Raw genomic sequence first — 24,037 nt, 5'->3', positions numbered from 1 at the left:
TTTTGCTCTGTTAAATAACTTAAATAGTGATACAGCAAATAATAAAATCTCCTATATGTAATATTTATTATATTTCTTTCTTTCTTTCTTTCTTTCTTTCTTTCTTTCTTTCTTTCTTTCTTTCTTTCTTTCTTTCTTTCTTTCGAAAATGTAAGAATTCACAATCCTCTATGTACGGCTGCCATAGGATGAATAAATGTGTTTTTTCTTCCTACTGAAAAATTGTATATTTTGCACACAGGAGTTATTGCAGGAACAAAGACGAAATTCTTCTTCTCGCATTCTTTTTCTTGCAAATCTCTTGGCTTGTTCCAACTTCAAATTTTAGCTCTCTTGCCTGTTTTTCCCCCACGTCTCTTTCGAGCAATTTGATAGTGAAAGTTAATTTTTGGTTAATAGTTGCAGTCTCTCTCCTTCCCCCATTTCTCTCTCCCCCCACCCTCTTTCGTTTTTTTTTCATTAGGATGTGTAATATCTTTCAATGTAAATTAAATGATGTTATCAATATCCAAGCAGTAACGATTAAATATCTTGTATTTCCAATATAATAAGCTCGAAATTAAAATCAACCCACAAGTAAGTTAAGAATTTTGACATCCATATTGTCTGCAATTCTATAGGCCTAATATTTTCTTTAAAAACTCTCAATAATTCGGAAGTTGCTTAGGAATGCTCTACGTTGTTGTACACATAACCAATTTCTATAGAAAGGGAAGTTCACATACCGGTACTTAAAAACTAAAGAAGAAGTTAATATCAACCGCGGATGTGGAAAAGACCGCGAACTGCGGTTTTTGCCGGGATGTTTTACGGTAGGCTAATCGGAGAAACCTTCAAAGTGGGATCATTTCATATATTTTGTGACGTCAATATGCCCAGTGTCTTTTCCTACATCATATTTCATAGCACGGTGAACTTCCGAAAACGGGGGATCATAATAATTATTTCGTCGCCTTCAGAAGAAGACAAAAATCAGTTCACACGCAAAAATTTTCAAAATCTCTGACAATTTAATCATTTTGACATTTTAAACAGCATACGAATTTTATTTTATACACGTAGTCTAACTCGAATGATATCAGGTTGAAATAAGTGAGCTTTCATTTCCGCAAAATATTTCATTATTTCCGATATCAAGTGGGAAATTTGTAAAGCATGATATTAGGTAGGCCTATATTATTAATGACGATGATGATGATGATGATAATAATAATAATAATAATAATAATAATAATAATAATAATAATAATAATAATGAGATTTATCCTTCGAAGAGGTGGAAAAATTCAAATATCTAGGAGCGACAGTAACAAATATAAATGACACTCGGGAGGAAATTAAACGCAGAATAAATATGGGAAATGCCTCTTATTATTATTCGAATGAGAAGCATTTGTCATCTAGTCTGCTGTCAAAAAGTCTGAAAGTTAGAATTTATAAACAGTTATATTACCGGTTGTTCTGTATGGTTGTGAAACTTCGACTCTCACTTTGAGAGAGGAACAGAGATTAAGGGTGTTTGAGAATAAGGTTCTTAGGAAAATATTTGGGGCCAAGAGAGATGAAGTTGCAGGAGAATGGAGAAAGTTATACAACGCAAAACTGCACGCATTGTATTCTTCACCTGACATAATTAGGAACATTAAATCCAGACATTTGATATGGGCAAGGCATGTAGCACGTATGGGCGAATCCAGAAATGCATATAGAGTGTTAGTTGAAAGATCGGAGGGAAAAAGACCTTTGGGGAGAACGAGACGTAGATGGTAGGATAATATTAAAATGGGTTTGAGGGAGGTGGGAAATGATGATAGAGACTGGATTAATCTTGCACAGGATAGGGACCGATGTCGGGCTTATGTGAAGGTGGCAGTGAACCTGTGGGTTCCTTCAAAGCCATTTGTAAGTAAGCAAGTTGTTGTTGTAGTAGTAGTAGTAGTAGTAGTAGTAGTAGTAGTAGTAGTAGTAGTAGTAATAATAATAATAATAATAATAATAATAATAATAATAATAATAATAATAATAATAATAATAATATGTTCAGTGGTATAAAAAGATTATACTCAAAATGCGAGTACGTAGAAGCTCTGAATTGGGGATTATTCATAAAACGTCGAGTCTTCCCCCACAGTACAAATTGGGTAATACACAAATTATGATACGAGGTACAAATTGGGTAATACACAAATTATGATACGGGGTATACAAAACACAAAAGATGTAGTAACTTATCGTAGAATATATTGTGTTATAGCTGGAAACTATTCTATGGGGTGTTCTTATAACACAAATTTAATCCTTATATAATATTGCGGTCTATCCTTTTTGTTATGGACAGCATACGAGAAATGAATCTTGAGGGTGTGTTACGAAGCAAAGTAAAATTACTGAAAGAAGTCATCATTGAAACAATTTATTGCATTATAACGATGACATGTGAATTTCTTATCACCTATCACCGAACTAGGATTAGTGTTAAAAATTCCAGTCGATAGGTTCTTAAAAATGACTGTCATGAAATGAAGAAAATGATCTTTAAACTGATAACTACACGAACTTCACAGATTCATATTTAATGACGTCTACAGGTAGGTCGCGATTCTGGATATCAATAAACTTTGCTTGATAATTAAATTCAATCTCATTTATCTGAATTCTTTATCTACATAGGTATCGTAACATTTTACTTTGACACGCTGATAAGATGCACAATACTGATGTGTCTGGAAATGATTGTACGTACATTGATTTCATAACTGCATGGGCGCCATTAGGAGGAAGGAAGGCGGTGCAATTTCTCTAGAGATTCCTGAGTTCATATCCCGACTACAGTAATGGATATTCTTAGACAGTTGGGAATGCTTACCGTAGCTTCATATGGAACAGAAATAAAACCGCAAGAAATTTGGTATCAGATTTATTACATGTAGAAGGATCCTATCTCTAAATAAGAGGGGTCCAGGTACAATGTATCTATAGTTTTCGTATACAAGTCGAAATTTTAATCTGATACTAATCACTCTCACTGACACTATCAGATTAACAGACTCCAGTAACACTCTAGTCTAGAGTCTAGTTGATGAAATGAGTCTGGATTTAGAACCATATACAAAACTGCGTATCAAATTCTGGAAAATATCCAAATATGATCTATGAAAATTATGCTTTAGCCATAGATTTTACATGAACTTAACTGTGCACATTTTAATGAAACATATTTTTCTTGCGTTTTTTTTTTTTTTTTCATTTTTACGGTTAAATGCATAATTTTTATTTCATTTTCGCATATTGAAACTCAAGAAATCATCATTTTCATTTGCATGAATGATAACTGGATGAAAATAATGATCGTTTTAATACTTATTGTTACTTCGTAAGTAAATTTGACAATATTAATCTATTCTAGCATGGGTGCCAGTCAGACATAAAGAGAACAATAAAATGTGACTTTATTATACTTTCTTCAGCGACAGACATGAAAATTTAATCAAGTGAAATATCAGATTTTCTTTGGACTATATAATATTACAACAAGAGAGAATAAAGTAAATTGTTTGGCATAATAAGTCACCTTCGTAGCCCATTTGTCATAGCGCTAGCTTACAACGACTGAGGACTCAGGTTCAAATCCTGGTGACTGCGAAGTTGTAGGCATAATTATGATCAACAAAGTCAACGTTGTGAGCGGTTCTCTCAGGGTTCTTCCGCTTTTCCCTCGTCATTCCACCAATACTTTCCACAATTCCCCTTTTATTAATATCGCCGTCTCCAAAAATAGGTCACCTCCTATGTTTGCTAGATGCCGAATCCTCCGTCCGTCATGGTGGGGTGTTCCTCGCGAATTGTCCAAAGATACATAGATGAAAGTTGTGGTGGATTCTACACGAGTCGTGGATCTACATTAGTGGCGCCAGAGTTCCCCAGGTTCTTGCTTGTCCGACGAGAACATGACGGCTCATGTAGGTCTGTGAGGTACGTCAGACGACCACCAGAGGTATGCTATACGGATTTAGTGGCTGGAGAGGAATGTGTGGTGTGGAGAATGGTGTGGCCGGTTTAGCCGGGCAGCACAATCGACACGCAACTCATTCCATCACGGGTGCACAAGAGTCTACTCGGTCTGATCTACTTAACTATACACCAGTGTTTATTTCTTAACCTTTTTGATGAAGAGGCCTCTTTTTAAATTACTTTTGTGTGGCTTCTATAGCCTAAGGTGTAGAATAAAATGCAGAATATAGTAAAGTAATGTGAAGTCCACCGCTATGGAGTAACGGTTAGCACGTCTGACCGTGAAACGAGCGGGCCCAGGTTCAAATCCTGGTTGGGATCCTTTCCGGGGTTTTTCCTCAACCAATTGAAGCACAACTGCTAGATAACTTTCGCCATTATTAATTCACATATTATTATCATTCATACAATAGCACAGGATTTCACGGTGCGGCGTGCTGTACTTGTACAAGAGTGCGGCTGTTCGGCTACCCAATTATTCATAGAACAGGAGTGGTGAGCACAATAAGCCTCAGGCTGCAGTGTAAGCATTCGGGTCCCTCCTCCGTACAAGAGAAAAAAAAGTAATGTTAAATTTGGTATCAATTGAAAAAGACAATAATTTAATTATGTTTTTATTTAACACAAATAATTTTCAAAGAACACCTTTTAATAATAATTAGTTTGCAGTTCCCCGTTAACTCTTCCCCGACCCTCAGAGGTCCGCGATCCCCCGGTTGAGAATCACTGTTATACAGCCTACTATAATTAATCATTCATTTATTTATTCCTTTATTTACATATTCACTTACTCTATGTATTTATTTATTTATTTATTTATTTATTTATTCATTCATTCATTTATATCATATATATGCGACTATCATTTATTAAATGCATTATTGCCTTTCGTTATTTCGTATTTAATCTTTAATTTAATTACAGTATTTGTCTATGGATGCTTAATAGCTTCCAAATGAAGTATAACGCATTGGTTTTCATGATTCGACACGTTACACGTGTGAATGAAAACTGACATGAAGTCTGAACACTAATTTGCATAGAAACTCAATGCCTAACTTAAAGGTATTAGAAGGTCAAAACATTAACTGGTTTCCGGCAGAAGTAACCAGTTCTAAATCGAATTCCTTGTAATGTGCATACTGAGAAAAGCTTAAAAAATACGGTATGCATTAACAAAATACACAAACTTTGTAACATGAGAACACAGGTACAGATGAAATACTAATAAACAGGGAGATATGAAAACTGAATGTCGTTACGTAACGAAATGTTCCCATTCAAGACATGTTGACATTGGCGGAAGAGAGTTGCGATAAGCTATAGCAGCACACACATTGGCGGGGCCGTCTTTCTAGCAAAGTTTCGTTAATGTTGATAGTAGGAGTGATACGCATCGTGTCTTAACCACGTGGTCGGCCCGGGATTTGTGGAAGAAAGGACTAGTATATAGAGCAATGCAAATGAAGAATCGTGGCCTTATCGCTACGAGTCGCGACCGCGGAACAAACTGGTAGTGGAGTGGTTGTCATCTGCGTAGCGTATACATGCGTCGTCTACAGGAGAAACTCAAAATTATGCGGTCGAAGAAAAGTCAAAGAAATGGAACAGGACTGGGAGCACACATACCCGTGCCAACCGATGAAGAAGAAGCGAATCTGCCTACGACAGGTGCGTGTTCAATTTTATTAGGTTTTCAAATTATTGTAGTAGGCTACATATACCTAATTTCGCACGTGCTCGTCATTGCCATGTGGATCCCATATGTTACGCTACGATCGGCAGCGGCTTAGAAGGTGGGGGGGGGGCAAGTTTTTGGAACATTGCTTGGAAAATTTTTCCATAACTTACATGCACATATTTAAAAGAATAATTATTGTTTGTTACTATAACATTTAACATTTAAAATCAATTTAGATTCTCCAGAAGTTTGTATAAAGCAAAATCCATTCTCCGTTGTTGCAGAGTTAATTCGTTCAGAAATTCTATTGGTATTATTTTCACTTTCCTATGTTTGTTAAGTAGTGGAAATGAATTATTATCAACAATGCTGAAATTACAGTTGGTAGCAAATTAATGAATTCACCGAATTGGGCATAGAACAAAATAATTAATAATCTGTATACTGCATATACTATATTTTATATGCCAGTTGTGGTATGGATTTCATTTCATTTCGTTAGCATTTCAGTAGGCAGAAATTACAGAGGTAGCAGTCATAGAGACTGAATTCTGTGGTTCCAAGGCAAAACATGATGTCAATTTTTGACGAAAATGATATTTTGCGATGTGTTGTGCATCTTGATGGATCTTTATTATGGCAAAAGATGACATGTAAATCTCTATTATTTTGCTAACTCATTATGAAACATTATTTTATACAGTCGTTCAAACTTTAAATGCTCTCTCCTGAAAAAACTGCAATAAATAAATGACAATAATTCTAGGGAATTTTGTTGGTAATGGTAGCTTCATAATTTCTTTGAAATTGTTAACTAAATAATAAAGGATTTGTTATTCTAAATATTGGTGTCTGTCAGTAGAAATAGACAATATTAAATTTTTCTTCCAGTATTGCACTCGCATTGCGAATTGTGGATTGTTTCTCATGCTTTAAATTTGATTTAAATTTGAAAATATTTCTTGAAAATAGGGAGGAGAACTTCAGCCCTGTGAGCCCCCTTCCCTCCCCTAACCCAATGCCAATTGGTGACTTTCTATTTTGACTGAATAGTTTCATCATTGTCTCAATCTAAGTCATGACCATGATCTATTTCAAAATACCATCCCAACATTTTACTGGATGAACTTAGAAAAACCATAACTAGCATCTGTCAGGAAGTCTAGCCTTAAGTATCGAGTTCTAAGTCTCTAGCGTACGATTTTTCATTTTATCCGAAGTTTAACTGAACAATAATCTTCAAGTGTAGAAACGTAAAAATTCAACAATACTAAATTCACTGATCAATTAGCAAAACAACAAAATGCATATTATACTTAATAAAATGTAAGTTTAAAGAAATTACTCACTCCACTGGCACACAAATTAATAGCATTTTATAAATTACCGATAATTATAATTTCCCTAAAATTGTATGTCTCAATGCGGTATGTTAAACACTTCACCATATCATTAATTTTATTATAACGAAATACTTCTACGAAATAATTAGTAATTTCACTTACGTTTAATGCTCTGTATTAGTAGTTATATAAGTAAGAATATGATAATTTGTCACATTTACACCTTCATTAATTTTCTGTCGAGCAAGCAACTGAGTTTTAATTAGCAATTCATTCATTCACGTCTTGCTTTTATAATGATTTTAATTACAAGTGTTACTTATCATTGGTGAGATATTTTTTGAATAATGAAACGATCATGAATTGATAAAAAGAAAAGTAAGCCAATTCGGAACCGACTTAAACATTTTTCTTAACAAAATATCTGGATACAAAATGACATTACTAGAGTTCAACATACAGTCCATAGTCCATATGTTATCGGTGATCCCATGAACCTGATTTGATTAGATTCGTCACTAGTTATAACACATGTTTTCTCGACCACCCGATCTTGTTACAAATGTCATCTCATGATGCAATACTACAATGGGCTGGGTCTACAGAGAGACACAAATCGTTATGACTTTACTTATCGACTTAATATAAGTTACAAAACAAATTAATGCTAGCAGTTTGAATATTAATTTATTATTAATGTGTAGCTGCAGTACATGCTATTCGATGTCTAAGTAACATTTATATGAAAGAATGTTCAAAACAACAAGTACTTTGGGCTATTTACAAAATTGGCCAAGAGATGGTTTTGTGACACTTTTCTGAGCGACTCGATAATATATGACAATATGAGTTGAACTTAATTCATTTTCTTCTTCCTTATACCATTTTTCTGCAAAACATAAAAGTGGCTTCTTCCACTATTTAAAAGCGCCACCCTAAACTACAAGATTTGTTTACATAAGAAGAATACAGAGAAAGAACGTGCTTTGTCCATTTCCGCAAAATGTTCAGGAGAGCAAATTAAAGTCTGTCTTTAGCATATTCTTTCCTTGTATGGCCAATCTAAAATCTGTCATAGCACTTGAACTGTTCACATTATCACAGTGTTTGATTTATAGCATTAAACTACATGGAATCCTACTCCACACAACATGCATAACTAATTAAAAAAAAAAACGGACAGGGCAATACCAGTACCGTAATTGATTTTTAAGGGTAATAAAATTCCTTAGTGTAGCCTTCTTTGGAAAAGATGTAAATCCTTGATATTTTTGTTGTACCTTAGCATGTACAAAAATTCTGACCCTAAAATTTACTTGCTACTTATCTCCCACGTCAGAATTTAACTCTGCTAACATTCATCCACTCCTATCATCATATTATTGGGCATAATTAATTCCAACCACAGGTGTTTCTCATCACTGAAATAGAATTCTTTGTACTATAAGATTAGCAGATTTCAGGATGGTCGCAGTTATCCATATCTGAGAGTGTTGGCAACCAACCAACCTTAACACTGTAATCCTAGACAGATTGCTCCAAAATACAGACAGTGGCACAGTTTCAGATTATTACAAACATGACCCACCTATGATTTAGTAGTTACATAACGTTTTCTACATAGCAAGATTGAGATTTTACGTCCCAATGTATTTTCAGGAATTTCCCCAGAAGCAAGTAAAATAACTGTGAATTTTTTTTCCTAAACACTGTTACTTCTGTTTACTTATCAGTTATTTATTCTACATAAGAAGTTTGCGGATCTCATTTTCAACTTTTTATTTATTTATAACGATAATAAATTAATTAATGATAATGAATTTGTGAAGCAATGTTACAAATCTTCCAAAGAACAAAGTATAGGCTAATTTGTTTGATTATATCATTGCAAAGCTGCAAAGAAGAAATTATACTAATTCAAAGTGTAATCAGAAAGTACAATGTATTAAATCATATATTATTCTTTTTATTTTCAGCATGTATTGGGACACGGCATATTGTGACCTTCATGCTGTTTCTCGGAATGGCAAACGCATATGTTATGCGGACGAATATGTCAGTTGCTATAGTGGCCATGGTAAACCATACAGCTTTACCTAAAGATGATACAGTAGAGGACGATGAATGTGATGCTGACAACAACTCGGCTAGCTGGGTTGCTGAGATGACCAAAAATCATGTTGAGGTAAGAAAAACGATTTGAATTTTCGAAACATAATCTACAGTATATTTTAATTACAACTGTTATTCGATTAAAAAATGGATTTCAGTTATCACAGCATTTATATTATGGTATGTGAAAATAATCATTGTTAAATGTTTTGATTTGAGCATAAAATTTTCATATTCTGTATGCTTATTTCAGTTGCAGATCAAGAAGTCGTTATGTTCTTGTTCCAGAAATCGGCAGAAACTGGAGAATATATATGGGATTCGAAACTACAAGGCTGGATTCTTAGCAGCTTCTTCTATGGATATGTTTTAACGCAAATTCCGTTTGGCATCTTAGCAAAGAAGTATGGAGCTAAATACTTCTTGGGAGTCGGAATGCTTATAAATTCCTTGTTTGGTCTACTGGTACCACTCGGTGCAAATGGAGGCATTGAATGGCTTATAGTTGTCAGATTTATTCAAGGTCTTGGTGAGGTGAGTAAACTTTTCCTATCATTAAGTTGTTAGAAAGGCTTTAAAAACTAAGGGTACCGGTAACACAAATTAATACGATTTTCTGCCAAGAATTAAATTCTCTAAGTTTAATCAGTGTTTTTTTTTAATTCATCTCTATTTAACCTACAAATTACAATCAACTAACTTTGATCTTTAAAAGCTAAGAGTAAAAGACAAACATTAATGTAAATGTCTGTCAAAAATTAATTTCCAAATCCCTTTTCTCAAAATATAGTCAATTTTGTTATTAAATATATCTTCATTTACAGGGTCCAATTGTACCATGCACTCATGCTATGCTAGCCAAATGGATTCCTCCGAATGAGAGAAGTCGAATGGGAGCATTTGTATATGCAGGTAAGATATAACCATATATTTTTAGTATTTGGTACGAAAGGGATAGAATACTGTGATTTTTTAACAAAAGAGAAGAATAAATACCCCATTACAATAAAAATAAACAATATTTCAAACTTAAATCCATACTTATAGAAGACATATTTTAACAAATATAAAATTAGATTTAAAACTTTGAAAGAATTTCTACAATTTAATACTTTTTCTTTATCGAGAAAGAAAATTTACAGGGGAAAGATATGTGCAATGCATTGTCTTATATACCGGTAATCCAAAAGCTGAAATTGTGTAACATAATGGATACAGAAATACAGATATTGATCTTAACTTCTATGATAATTTTTAAGTAAATATTTCAGTATTTGTCTTTTCTTATATGTAACCAGCAAAGTACACAAAAATATTTAATTCCTTCCAGTTTTATATAGATCCGACCATTTCAAAAGCTTGAGTTCTTGCCTATCACAAATATTTTTTTGTTTTCAGGAGCACAATTTGGAACTGTAATATCATTACCTTTAAGTGGTCTGCTGGCAGAATATGGTTTTGCTGGGGGCTGGCCCTCTATTTTCTATGTATTTGGAATTGTTGGAGCTGTGTGGTCGGTAGCATTTCTCTTCATGGTCGCAGAGGATCCTGATTCGTCACGAACAATTCCTGAAGATGAAAAAAAATATATCACTAATTCACTTTGGGGTGCTGCAGGCGTTTCTGTAAGTATTTGTATTGTAATTCACATTATTTCCATTATATAAAGAAGTTTAGTAGTTAAAGTCAATGTTTGATTTAGAGTGCTTGCTGAATTTAGTAAGAAGATTGTTAAACATCACATTGTTCTTTTAGAGAATTTTCTATTGAAATGTATATGCCATGCTTTAAATATTTATGAAGTCAACGGTTTTTCTACATAATGACTTACCAGACCATTTCTTATGTACCTAAATCATCAAGATCAACATTAAAAAAAAAAAGAATTTGAAAAGGGTTATAAAAGTCAAATACCGGTACCGTCATTGCAAACAGCTATTTAGAAATATTATCATGTTTTTCGTTGAACTGTAATATAAAGTTTATTTGCTCTGTGTTAGGATAACTCATTTTAGTTTTTGATATAAACTTATCTTAATTTGGATCATAAATAGTTTTATATATATTTTTTTTTTAATTCAAACCTTTAAACGTATTTTTGCAATCTTAGAAAGCATGTTGAAATGTTCAGATAGTCAATATAATATAATGTAATATAATATTGTTTTATTAATTCAGTCTAATTGACATTATGATATAACATAATATAATATTGTTTTATTAATTCAGTCTAATTGATATTATGATATAATATAATATTGTTTTATTAATTCAGTCTAATTGACATTATGATATAATATAATATTGTTTTATTAATTCAGTCTAATTGACATTATGATATAATATAATATTGTTTTATTAATTCAGTCTAATTGACATTATGATATAACATAATATAATATTGTTTTATTAATTCAGTCTAATTGATATTATGATATAATATAATATTGTTTTATTAATTCAGTCTAATTGACATTATGATATAACATAATATAATATTGTTTTATTAATTCAGTCTAATTGACATTATGATATAATATAATATTGTTTTATTAATTCAGTCTAATTGACATTATGATATAATATAATATTGTTTTATTAATTCAGTCTAATTGACATTATGATATAACATAATATAATATTGTTTTATTAATTCAGTCTAATTGACATTATGATATAATATAATATTGTTTTATTAATTCAGTCTAATTGACATTATGATATAACATAATATAATATTGTTTTATTAATTCAGTCTAATTGACATTATGATATAACATAATATAATATTGTTTTTTTAATTCAGTCTAATTGACATTATGATATAACATAATATAATATTGTTTTATTAATTCAGTCTAATTGACATTATGATATAACATAATATAATATTGTTTTATTAATTCAGTCTAATTGACATTATGATATAACATAATATAATATTGTTTTATTAATTCAGTCTAATTGACATTATGATATAATATAATATTGTTTTATTAATTCAGTCTAATTGACATTATGATATAACATAATATAATATTGTTTTATTAATTCAGTCTAATTGACATTATGATATAATATAATATTGTTTTATTAATTCAGTCTAATTGACATTATGATATAATATAATACTGTTTTATTAATTCAGTCTAATTGACATTATGATATAACATAATATAATATTGTTTTATTAATTCAGTCTAATTGACATTATGATATAATATAATATTGTTTTATTAATTCAGTCTAATTGACATTATGATATAATATAATACTGTTTTATTAATTCAGTCTAATTGACATTATGATATAACATAATATAATATTGTTTTATTAATTCAGTCTAATTGACATTATGATATAATATAATATTGTTTTATTAATTCAGTCTAATTGACATTATGATATAATATAATATAATATAATATTGTTTTATTAATTCAGTCTAATTGACATTATGATATAACATAATATAATATTGTTTTATTAATTCAGTCTAATTGACATTATGATATAATATAATATAATATTGTTTTATTAATTCAGTCTAATTGACATTATGATATAACATAATATAATATTGTTTTATTAATTCAGTCTAATTGACATTATGATATAATATAATATTGTTTTATTATATTATATCATAGTATATTTACAAGATAATTTTTGTTTAAAGTAAATTTAATTTAGTAGTCATTCTTTAATGCGAATATTTTACGCGAATCTTGACTTGTCTTTTTAAATTATTATTATTATTATTATTATTATTATTATTATTATTATTATTATTATTGTTATTATTATTGTTATTATTATTATTATTATTATTATTATTATTATTATTATTATTATTATTATTATTATTATTCATTTCTTTACAGTCACCTAAGGTTCCATGGCTTTCAATTATAAAGTCATTACCATTTTGGGCAATTCTGATAGCACACATGGGACAAAACTATGGCTATGAAACTCTGATGACAGAACTTCCTTCCTTCATGAAACAAGTGTTGCATTTCAACCTTAAAGATGTAAGTAATATCAAAATCAGCCTATTTATAATACAGTAGCACTGGTACCATACTTTAAATGAGTGATCCTTATGAAAGATTTTCAGTGAACAAATATTATTAATTGTAACATTTCCCATTCTACAGACTGTCACGTAAAGGTATTCAAAATCATTTTATAAGCGCCATTCGATTTTTCTTTTTAATTTCAAGTATTTCTTTAGATTTGGTAGAGATGCTCATGACAGTCATAATATACTCTAAAGAGATTCCATTTGTGAAGAAGGCTGTGGTATGACAATAAAATAAAAGTGCCATATACATTCTGAAAGTAATTTAAAAAATATACATCTTGATTACACAACTTTTAACACTATATCACACATAATTTGTATTATATGTCTTTTTCATGTAAAAATTTTACTGTACCTGGTTAACAGGCTGAAGCATGTTAACCAGGTAAGGTAAAAATTTAAACAGTATTTCTCTTCTGATGACCTTATATTCACATTCGCTCCAAATAGCTCCAAAAGGCAAAAATGTGAAGTTGTGTTTCAAATTTCATACTTTTATTGATTTCCAAAAAAGAAAGAATATATAGGGCAAGCTGTTTACTTCGTTTATTCGTACGTATGGAATTTATAAAATGTTCACGAATATTTATAGGCTAACATTTAATAATAATACATTCTACAATCATTGTCTTGTTACCATCAATTGACTGACCAATGTCATTTAGTACATGTACCAAGATTTTTCAGTAAATTTTTATATTAAAAAAGCTCATATATTGTATTGATACACTGTTATATGTAAAATTCCTATTCATTTTATGTTATATACATTTAAGTATAATTAAATGTCCCTAATTCAACAACAAATTAAACTGGCATATTTTACAGCCTATGGCATCCAGTGACAGAGAGAGAGACAATATTATTCTAAAAATGACAGTCTTTTCTATTCATTATTATCAGATCATGATAATACTATTTCATATTTCTTTACCTTGTTTCAGAATGGCTTTCTATCAGCACTTCCATATCTTGCTATGTGGTTGTTCTCAATGTTCATAAGTCATGTAGCAGACTGGATGATATCAAGTAATCGATTCTCACATACAATTACCAGGAAAATCGTAAATAGTATTGGTAAGTACATATTATTATTATTATTATTATTATTATTATTATTATTATTATTATTATTATTATTATTATTATTATTATTCACGTTGATAATAAAAGCAGTTTTATTTCATTTAAAAAGTAGTTTACTTTACTTATTTATTCAGTTAAGGTAAGTCTTAATAAGATTTTTTAAACAAATTTAAAGTGTATCAGATTAGCCAACAGATTTTATGGAATGGTTCCTTCACCTTCAGAATGAATGATAGCAGTAAGTGGCAATGAGATTTGCCCCATTTAAAAAATCAACAAAAGTCCAGCACTAAAATTACTGGGCATTTCTGCTTATAACAGCATCATGTTATGTTTTCAATGATGTATAAAAATTACAATTTGTATATGATCAATCATTCCGTTTAACTTTAATTTAAATATCTATTATCTTCTTTTACTTCTTATACATTTTCTTCTTTTTCTCGTAATACTTCTTATGTTATTTCTTCTATTATTGCTTGTGTTTTCCTTTTTTTCTGTCGTTTCTCATATTTCCTATTCTTCTCCTCTCGTTTTTCTTCTCATTTTTTTTCACGTCTTCATTTTCTTTTCTTTTCTCCCAATCTTCTCTTCTCTACTTTCTCCTTCTCCTACTCTTTCTTTGTTCTGGCCTTTTTCTTTTTATTATTCTTCTAATTATTCCTCCCATCTCCTTTCTACTTCTTCTCTCCTCATCACCTTATTTTTCTTCTGTCTAATTAAGATAGAGTAGCCATGGATGCATGCTAGCGCATGTCTTATCCGCGGGTAAGAGATGCTAGTCTGAGGGTGCACTGTGTTGATGACCACTGCATTAAGTGTTAAAAACCAAATCGTATGATGTTCTGAAGTAATTTATGTTTATTCTGTTTTCCTGCAGGTCAGTTCGGTCCAGCCATTGCATTGATAGCAGCTTCGTACACGGGCTGCAATCCTCCCCTCACAGTTGCATTGCTCACCATTGGTGTTGGTCTCAATGGTGGTATTTATTCAGGGTTCAAAGTGAACCACCTTGATATTTCACCACGTTTTGCTGGCATCCTCATGAGCTTTACTAACTGCCTTGCCAATTTCGCTGGTCTTCTTGCGCCTATGGCTGCAGGGTACATTACAGATAAGCGGGTAAGATATCCTTACAAACTATTTAATAATAGTCATCCATTTACATATATATGTCTTGCTGGCTAGTCAACTTTCTAAATATTACATACTTTTAAAATAAATAATTATCATACAGTACAGAGGTGGCCAAATTATAAGACTGAAACGTTTTTCTTTGAAACATAATATAATTCGTCATATCAACTACCAGTATAATTCAAAGCGTCTGTATTGTTGTAAATATGATTGTTTACATCTTCTAATATATTTTTTCCAACGGTTGTGTATATTTTGTCTGGCTGTGTTAGTACTATTGGTGTTTTAATTATATAGGTAACCGTAAAATAGGGTGACTTGATATGTTGGAAAGACTTGATACATTTTGTAAGTTGATGTTTCGGGATCGAAACATCAATCTATACGATGGGGGAGTTGATACGTTTTGTAGGTTGATGTTTCAAACGATTTGTGTCCTTATTAAAATTATGAATGTTTTGATTAATACTAAATGTATCTTGGTTTTTATATAAAACATCATCAGGGAAAGAATGTAGGCCTACTCATATGATAAGGTTAACATTTCTAAATTTTGGAAAATCTTTTTATACGATGTCCTTTCAGAATATAGAACATATTAAATGTTGTAAGGGTTAAAATTTATGCCCATAAGAAAAGAAACTCAATGTTTTACATAATTTGTACTCTTCCCAATATCGAGTTTCCTTGTATGTGTATGGTACACAATTTAGAGCTGGAAGTGTATTTTACATTGCAATGAACCTAACAATATAGCGTAAAGCATATGTGGCAGCGTCAAAGCGAGTACGACGTATCCGGAAGTCTTGGGTTCGAAGTGCATTGAACCGTATCTGGAAGGCTTGGGGTTCGATGTACCGTGAACTTGAGGGAATAAGCTAGAAGAACTAACCAAGGCAAACGAACTGCAAACTGAGAACTAACAGTTCTGTTTTGTACATAGTGCTTTGTGGACTTTAGTTGAAATTAGGAGTACATTCCGGTTGTTGTTCTTCTCAGTAATACACGTGAATTGTCATTGTTGTTCGGTGGAGTGCAATAACAACTACTATGTTGCTGTGAGTGGAATACCCATTGTTGACGAGTAAATAAAAGCCATTATTGTTGAATAAAAGTTACATTTGGTAACTTTTTGTAACTTTTATTCAACAACAATAATTCGACTTTTATTTACCCGTCAACAATGAGTATTCCACTCAACACAGCAACACAATAATCGTTATTGCACTCCACCGAACGACAATGACAATTCACGTGTTTTATTGAGAAGAACAACAATTTACTCCTAATTTCAAATGTTCCCAAAGCACTATGTACAAAACAAAACTGTCATATCAAGATGTATAGAAACATATTCATCTGTTTTGAAAGTTATGTCGGTATTTCAAGGATACTTCTTTTGATATGAAATGAAACTGTAAAGTCCACTTTATGCATCAACATTTACCAGTATTTATTCTTTTTGTTGTGCAGCCAACGCAAGCAGCTTGGCGGGCAGTGTTCCTGATTGCGTCAGGTGTATACATTGGGTGTGGTTTAATATACGTAATATTCAGCACGGGCAGGAGGCAAGCATGGGATAATCCAGACAACGACTCTCAGCAATCAAATGGAAATGCAAAATGTGATATCGAGAAGGACGGTATGGTGCTGCAGACGACACACCACTGATATCCGTGAAGAAATGAGTGTTGTGATGCAGCTCGGGACTTGTGCAAGTTTCACAGTGAACAATGTGATATAGTACTGTATGACAAGTATAATGACTGTCATGGTGTTCCTTGATTTGTGATAGTTCTCAAATCCTGGGAATTTCATAGAGACTACTTGCTTCCTATATCTACATATTACTTTCACCACCATCAATCTCATAATCTCTTTCCATTATTTTTAAGCCATTTAACTTATTATAAACCTTCGTAATATTATTATATCATGTAGTGTATAATATCGATCCTTATTACATCTTAACGTTATCACAATTATTATCCTATTTTGTAATAATACCACAATCATCCACTCATTACCATTTGAATTAGCAATCTCAGTCTTTCTTCAATTTTAATAGAATTCCTCCAATTTCATAAATCATATTCCACGAAGTCATATTATATGAATTTGAATTTAAAAATAAAAATCTACTTGGCTTAATCAAAACACGTATTCTTCTACTTAAAACTCTTGGTATCAAGTATGCAAAAAACCAAGTATTCGAATATAATATGAAAATTCATACATGCCCAAAATGTTCCTAAAATATGCAATATGATTAGGCAATTATGGTTATTACAGTGGAATAGACAATATAGCAATGAATTTTGTCTTTTTTCTGCTATAATGTGTAGTGGATGTCACTGTCCTTGGTGAAATTCTTACATCCCTACCGATAATTGAAAAATGAACATTTCCTCCCTATATAACAATACTCACTTTTTACAGAAATTCAATAAAGTAGATATATCAAATTTACATAACTGTCAAGTATTAAAATTACTAAGAGTTTTATTTTAGCCAATACTGGTGAATAACATATTTTTCTTAATAAATTTAAGCTCTAAAAAAGTCAAATAATATGAGGGTGGATAAAAAAGTAATGCACAATAATTTTTGTGGCAACGTATTTCATAGGTAAGCAAAATGAAATAATGTACGAGAAAGCTACAGGTTTTACCTATTCTTCAACATTGAAACCAAGTCTTTCGACACATTTCTCCCATCGTGACACCATATTCAGTACACCTCGTTTATAAAACTCCGTTTTTTGGGCATATAGCCACCTGTGAACGACCGATTTCACTTCTTCATCTGAACCAAAGCATTGTCCTCCTAAGAATTTCTTCATTGGCCTGGACTGTAGGGTGGGTGATTGCGCCTTAATGATGCCTCTGACATTGGGTGGTGTTGCAGCGGTCACTGGTCGGCTGGAACGTGCTTCATCGGCAAACTTCTTTGAAGAACCCACACCACCTGGAGATGTTGCTATGGTCCAGACAATCAAGCGCCACACACCGCCATTATTTTCTTGTGGATTTCACTCGAATTTTTCGTTTTTCGAGAGAAAAAAATAATAAAAAAAAATAATAAAAAAAACTACACCTCGCTGCCCTTCACAAGTGAACAAATAGAAAATGCGCCATTTTTACTCAGTAGTTACAGCTCGTTTCGCCAGGGTGACATCCAATTGAATCATTGCTGTCTGTAGCGTAAGATTCAAACTAACTATCTGCCAAATTTGAACGTCCTAACCAAAATAGTATTCTGTAAAATAATTGTGCTTTACTTTCCGATCCTCCCTTGTAATATTTACATTTTTATATATATAAATAAGAAAATTATTACTCGTAAAATCATCTACCAAGACGTAACTGTTACATTGTCTAGAAGAAGGTTAAATGCAATATGCATTTTGCACGTCATTCAGGGCTCCGTTACCATAATTGCTGTTTTAACATTACCAGGTACGGTATATATTTGTCGAGTATTGAGCTGTTATGTATCCTCAGTTGAGATACATGGAAGCATTCAGTAAGCCTTATATGATAATATAAGAAGAATTACTTTGTAAAATTGACATATGTTACTTGAAAATATAATTTCATTACACCTGTCAATCTTAACTCTGTAGGTACTCAGGTGATTAAATATCAAGTATTAATAAAAATACAATGAAATATAGGTAAGTAACCAAATGTGAAAGAATGCTATACTACTCCTGAATTAAGAGCACAGATTGTATGGATATAGAGTGCAAAGAAACTGTGTGCTTAATAATTCCATGTATATTATTGTAAAAAATGTGAATGAATACTGTGTGAATGGAGTAAGTAAATACTAGGTACGTTAAAAAAAACTCTTCATTGACGTTCAAAATGGTGTTTTTTGAAAGTTTGTGTGTGTGAATCTGTATGTGTGTGTGTGTGTGTGTGTGTGTGTGTGTGTGTGTGTGTGTGCGTGCTTTCAGCAACATGATAACTATGCCTATAAAGTACGGTATGCATTTTTAAGTGTTAAGAAGTCATGGCAGTTATTCAAACGAACTGTGTTTAGCATGTTGTAAAAATAATGGAAATATCAGTGGACTGTGATATAACTATTAAGGAACTGTTCAAAATAATGGAATCATAATGCAACTTTTGTGGTTAACAAGTGAAGAACGTGTTTAAGTCCTGAAATATTGGCCAGTTGAAAGTTAACTTTATAAAATATACCTTTATGAAAGACAGACAGTCACATCATTTTCTTGACAGCATTGATTAGTGTTTGAAAATTTCTCTTTCTACTCATCTTGTTGCATAATGTCATAAAGGAGCTTTACAATAGAAATTCAGACTTGACAAATGGTGAATCAATATACCGGTACGGTACCTATATATTACGAATTCAGATTATTATGATATTTCATGTTAAAGAAGGATCCTAACTTTAAGATCTTTTCAACAGTGCCATAGTGAGGAAATGGCGAACTAGACAGCCGCCAAAGGTGCAAAACGTTATTAACATCAAGAAAATTAATCGCACATATCATGAAATGATAATATATAAAATATCGGTACCAATTTTACAGGCATTCAAAATTCTACCGGACTAACAAAGGAACAACAATATACCAGTGTTTGCATGGAATCTGACTGCAATTCCTGTCTTTAATAGTATTCACATATTCTTGCTCATTGTAGAAATAAGTAGATGTTAGAGAGCAGAAAATATTTGTTGTCAGAGACAACCATTTTGCCATCATACAACCCTAATCTTTGTCCCAAACGGTAAAAGATTGAGTAAGGAATCACATATTTTATTAGAAATTTTGACTTGGTGCACAAAGAGAACAAAGTAAAATTTAAACGTTTGAAACTATTAATTTTTAACTTATCGAATTATATATAGGGTTAATCCATTATCAGAAGTATAACAATTGCACAGCAATTTACTCTCTTCAGAATTAACTCAACTTCAAGATCTTCGGAGCTTCGAACAACATGACATGCCTGTGGTAGGAATTCAGCTGTACATTTTGAGCTATTATTATTCCCCCACCCTTAAATTAGTGTGATATACAATTATTATGTAAAGTTTTATCACAGGTGTGGCTTACTTCAGTTGAAAGTTGTTGAAGGCTTCAATATTATTACACTCTCTGCACCAACCAACAAAGAGATTGAGCTGTTTGGAGTAAACGGTAAGAAATTAAACTCTTGCCAACATACAGGAAATATAAAATTTGTGTCCCTATCTGTAGAATAACACAAACATATGATCACAAAAAAAAAAAAAAAAATAGTTTATGATCAGGCCCACTTATTCATGTATTCACCCTATAAATAATTAATTCATAGCCGTATTGAAGCATGCATAATGCATGTAAAAAATGTTGTGGATTACAGTTTTATATTGAAAATGTCTCATATATCATACATAACATTTAATGTGACTGTAATTCTTCGAGACTTGATACACCACAATGTGTCTAAATTTGCCTTTGAGATTATCTGATTTCATTATTTAGTCAAATTCCTTTTGTTAAGTTTTGTAAAACTGATCATCATGTACATAAGAGTGCATATTGTTATAAATGTTTTACAGTCAATTGCCTAAGTACCGTATTCTTTAATTTCTTTTTTTAATTTATGAAACTAACGTGTGTCAGAGTACAAGTATGTTTTACCTATTCACACACACATTATGTTCTTGTAAAAATATTATTTGTACTATTTAATGAAACAATTCTGCTGTTAAACATACTACAACTTTAACTTTATTGGCTGGCTAAAAATGTGCTGAATTTTTTATTGAAAATACTTTTTTATTATTTATTCCTAATTAAATCGTGTTATGAATTTTGTGAGCTTTATCAATTCCATATCATATTATGTAATTGCTAAAAGTATGTATTGTCTTTTTTTATTTTTTTTCACGAGTCAGTATTGATTCAGTTTCCTTTATAATCTAATGAGGAAAACTGATTAATTGAAAACGAACATAGAATTAATTTTACAGCTAAATATCACAGTAATGAACTCTCACTTCTAACATTGTGATAATAACAGTTGCTGGCATTCATATCAAAATATTTTTGTAGTATATTTTTAAGAATCCTATGTGTAACTATTTGTTATACAATAAACAAAAATGAAACGCCTATGTTTTCCTTTTTCTGCGAATATACATGTGTCTGAGTTTAATGAGGGAAAGTGAGAGAGGAACAAAGAGAGTACTAAGGAGAAAATAGTTAATAAACGGTGTTATTACAAATGACAAACTTCGATATATAATTTATTAGTAAATAAAACTATAAGAGTTCATTATATTTGTCATATTGTCAAAATTCCATTCTCCTAATATTCTTTTTCCATTCATTCTCTGCCTATTTCACATTATTACTCATACAATTCAAAACAGAAGCCTGTAATTTAATGCTACCAAACTAACAAGTGACCTGCTCAGGGAATAAGTTGTGAAAGAATTAAGTGATTGATTTCCCTTGCCATGATCGTCGGTGTAGTGAGAAATGAAAAATCATCTGAGAAAACAGTGATTTAATAGAGAAACAAACAGAAAGCAATGGTGTATTGCTTAGAAGAGGTAAAGATTGGACTTTTCCATTGCTACTAATAAATAAGGAATTCACATCATTCAAAGATTGGCACTAATTTTGTCCTCAAGTGAAAGACTAAGGCACTCAAGCATATTATTTAGTTGTTACGAAGCCAGAGTCAATCTTCGAAACATTGTAAATTCTTTATTTAATAAAGCAAGAGAAAAAGTCCAATTTTTTACCTCTTCTGAGAAGATAGTATTTAGGACAGCTTGTGTCGTTATATCACTTTTTTGCTCTACCTCCTAAGTCAGGCCTGCACAAACAATGCTCAACGAGCGTGCACGCTCCTTTGGAGCGGGAGAGCGGTATATACAGCTCGCCGAAACTGAGAGGAAGATACATCAGAATGACATAGACTTGCTATAGGTAGAGGAGAAGGAAACGACCACTCAGCTATCTAGTGGAGTGCAGTGTGTAGGCCTATTCTCAGTAACTGTTTCACGTTGCTTACCTACTGCTACAGTACAGTACGGAGGAATCTAAAAGAAGGAACATAACATTTAACGATTTACAGCTCGAACTTATTGATCTTCAATGTGACCTAAGGGCTAAAGATCGTTTGAATAATACTACTAGCCTGGTTGAGTTTACAAGACTAAACCTTAACAATAATATCCACGACTACACAGGCTGGCTGTGAAAATGATTGCTATGTTTGGCTCAACATTTATATTTGTGAGCAACTGTTTTCTACAATCAACTTTAATAAAGGCAGACAGCGAACATTTGTAACTGATTTTCATTATGATCAGTAGGCTACTGTTCCTTTCAGCTGCCAACAGCATAAAACCTCGTTTTTATGTACTGATAAATAAAAATATAACAAAATGATATTGTACATTTAAGTAGCTATAGAATTTCTATTACTCCTGTAAAATAAATATTTCTTTATTAATTAATAATAGTCCAACATAGTTTTGCAAACACTGAACGGGAATTCATTTCATAAGCACTCGTAATAGTACTTCCTTTTGTGTATATTTTGTACGAGATCAACCGTTCTTCCAGTCCACCCTTATACAGAGCGCAGCTATAGTAGGGAGCAAAGATATTGGCGGGTCGTACTTAGCACATTTTTGCACGTATCACCCCCTCTCTTCTGACCTGTCCATTGGGATGACTGACTGGCAGTGTGTCGATGCGTTCGGGTGTAGTTGCTTGCAAGCCAATCGTTGGGTATTGAGAGAGTAGTCATCGTAGCTGTTGTCTGTTCACTGTGTACATATTCAAACTGTAATTTTCAATACTAACAGTAGAATTGCTTCTGTGCCTAGTTGAGCGACATGTCTAAAAGGGAGCGGATACGCAGAGCCAAGCGAAAGGAATTATTTATAGTGTTTACGAATACTTAAAAAAAAACTTTAATTAATACAACAAATTAAATTTTTCGTAATATGTGATTGAAATTCTGGTTATTAAGAGAATGAGGAAAACAGGAATTAGGTCACTATAAGTTTAAGTGAAATATTTTAAGATCTGTTAGAATATTGGCAATATACTCATTGCAGTGAAGTAAATCGTTAAAAACCATTGTGTTATTGTTGTTGTTATTATTATTATTAAATTTGCACTGATGGATTTTATTTAAAATAGTATCACTAGCCATTGTTAAGTCAATTATATTATATAAAATAAAACCTGGGTACCGACACAATACTATTCACAAATTATTTACATCGACAACACCAGTGATTTTACTCACGGGACTGACTTCATCTTTTCTTGCAACCTTTCTTTTGTTCAAAAGGTCTCTGGTCACTGCTGTCATTTGGTCACCTGCTGTGATTCTTCCTGCCGGAAGGTCCCTGTTGACTTTCTTTGTCGCAATCCCAGGACCGCTGCCATCATTTTTGGCCTCATTTCTGAACAGCTGGAGCCATTCATCACGACTTCTACTCCTTGTGAAGCGGATGACAATAGGACGCGTCTTCCCTGGCCTGGATGGTATGCGATGTGCTACGCTTACATCATGTTGCACCAATTCA

General features: G+C 31.9%; 1 protein-coding gene across 3 annotated transcripts in view; it reads left to right on the top strand.

The window, feature by feature from the left end:
- The window catches only part of Picot (putative inorganic phosphate cotransporter protein picot), a 156,295-nt gene extending 134,702 nt beyond the window's left edge, over positions 1-21,593 (top strand). The window contains exons 1-9 of one of the 3 annotated variants that reach the window (XM_069833073.1): positions 5,365-5,682; positions 9,012-9,220; positions 9,436-9,681; positions 9,972-10,059; positions 10,546-10,772; positions 13,032-13,181; positions 14,179-14,311; positions 15,201-15,442; positions 16,931-21,593. In XM_069833073.1, the coding sequence (XP_069689174.1) occupies positions 5,559-5,682; positions 9,012-9,220; positions 9,436-9,681; positions 9,972-10,059; positions 10,546-10,772; positions 13,032-13,181; positions 14,179-14,311; positions 15,201-15,442; positions 16,931-17,128 (1,617 nt within the window). In that variant the 5' untranslated portion in view covers positions 5,365-5,558 and the 3' untranslated portion in view covers positions 17,129-21,593. Of the gene's footprint in view, positions 1-5,364; positions 5,683-9,011; positions 9,221-9,400; positions 9,682-9,971; positions 10,060-10,545; positions 10,773-13,031; positions 13,182-14,178; positions 14,312-15,200; positions 15,443-16,930 lie in introns of those variants that run through there. The other 2 variants (XM_069833075.1, XM_069833076.1) reach the window with 2 other exon arrangements.
- The last annotated feature ends 2,444 nt before the right edge of the window (positions 21,594-24,037 follow it).

The sequence above is a fragment of the Periplaneta americana genome, chromosome 8 (genome assembly GCF_040183065.1).
Source record: "Periplaneta americana isolate PAMFEO1 chromosome 8, P.americana_PAMFEO1_priV1, whole genome shotgun sequence".
In the NCBI taxonomy this organism is placed as follows: Eukaryota; Metazoa; Arthropoda; class Insecta; order Blattodea; family Blattidae; genus Periplaneta; species Periplaneta americana.
This window is presented reverse-complemented; position numbering and strand designations above follow the sequence as displayed.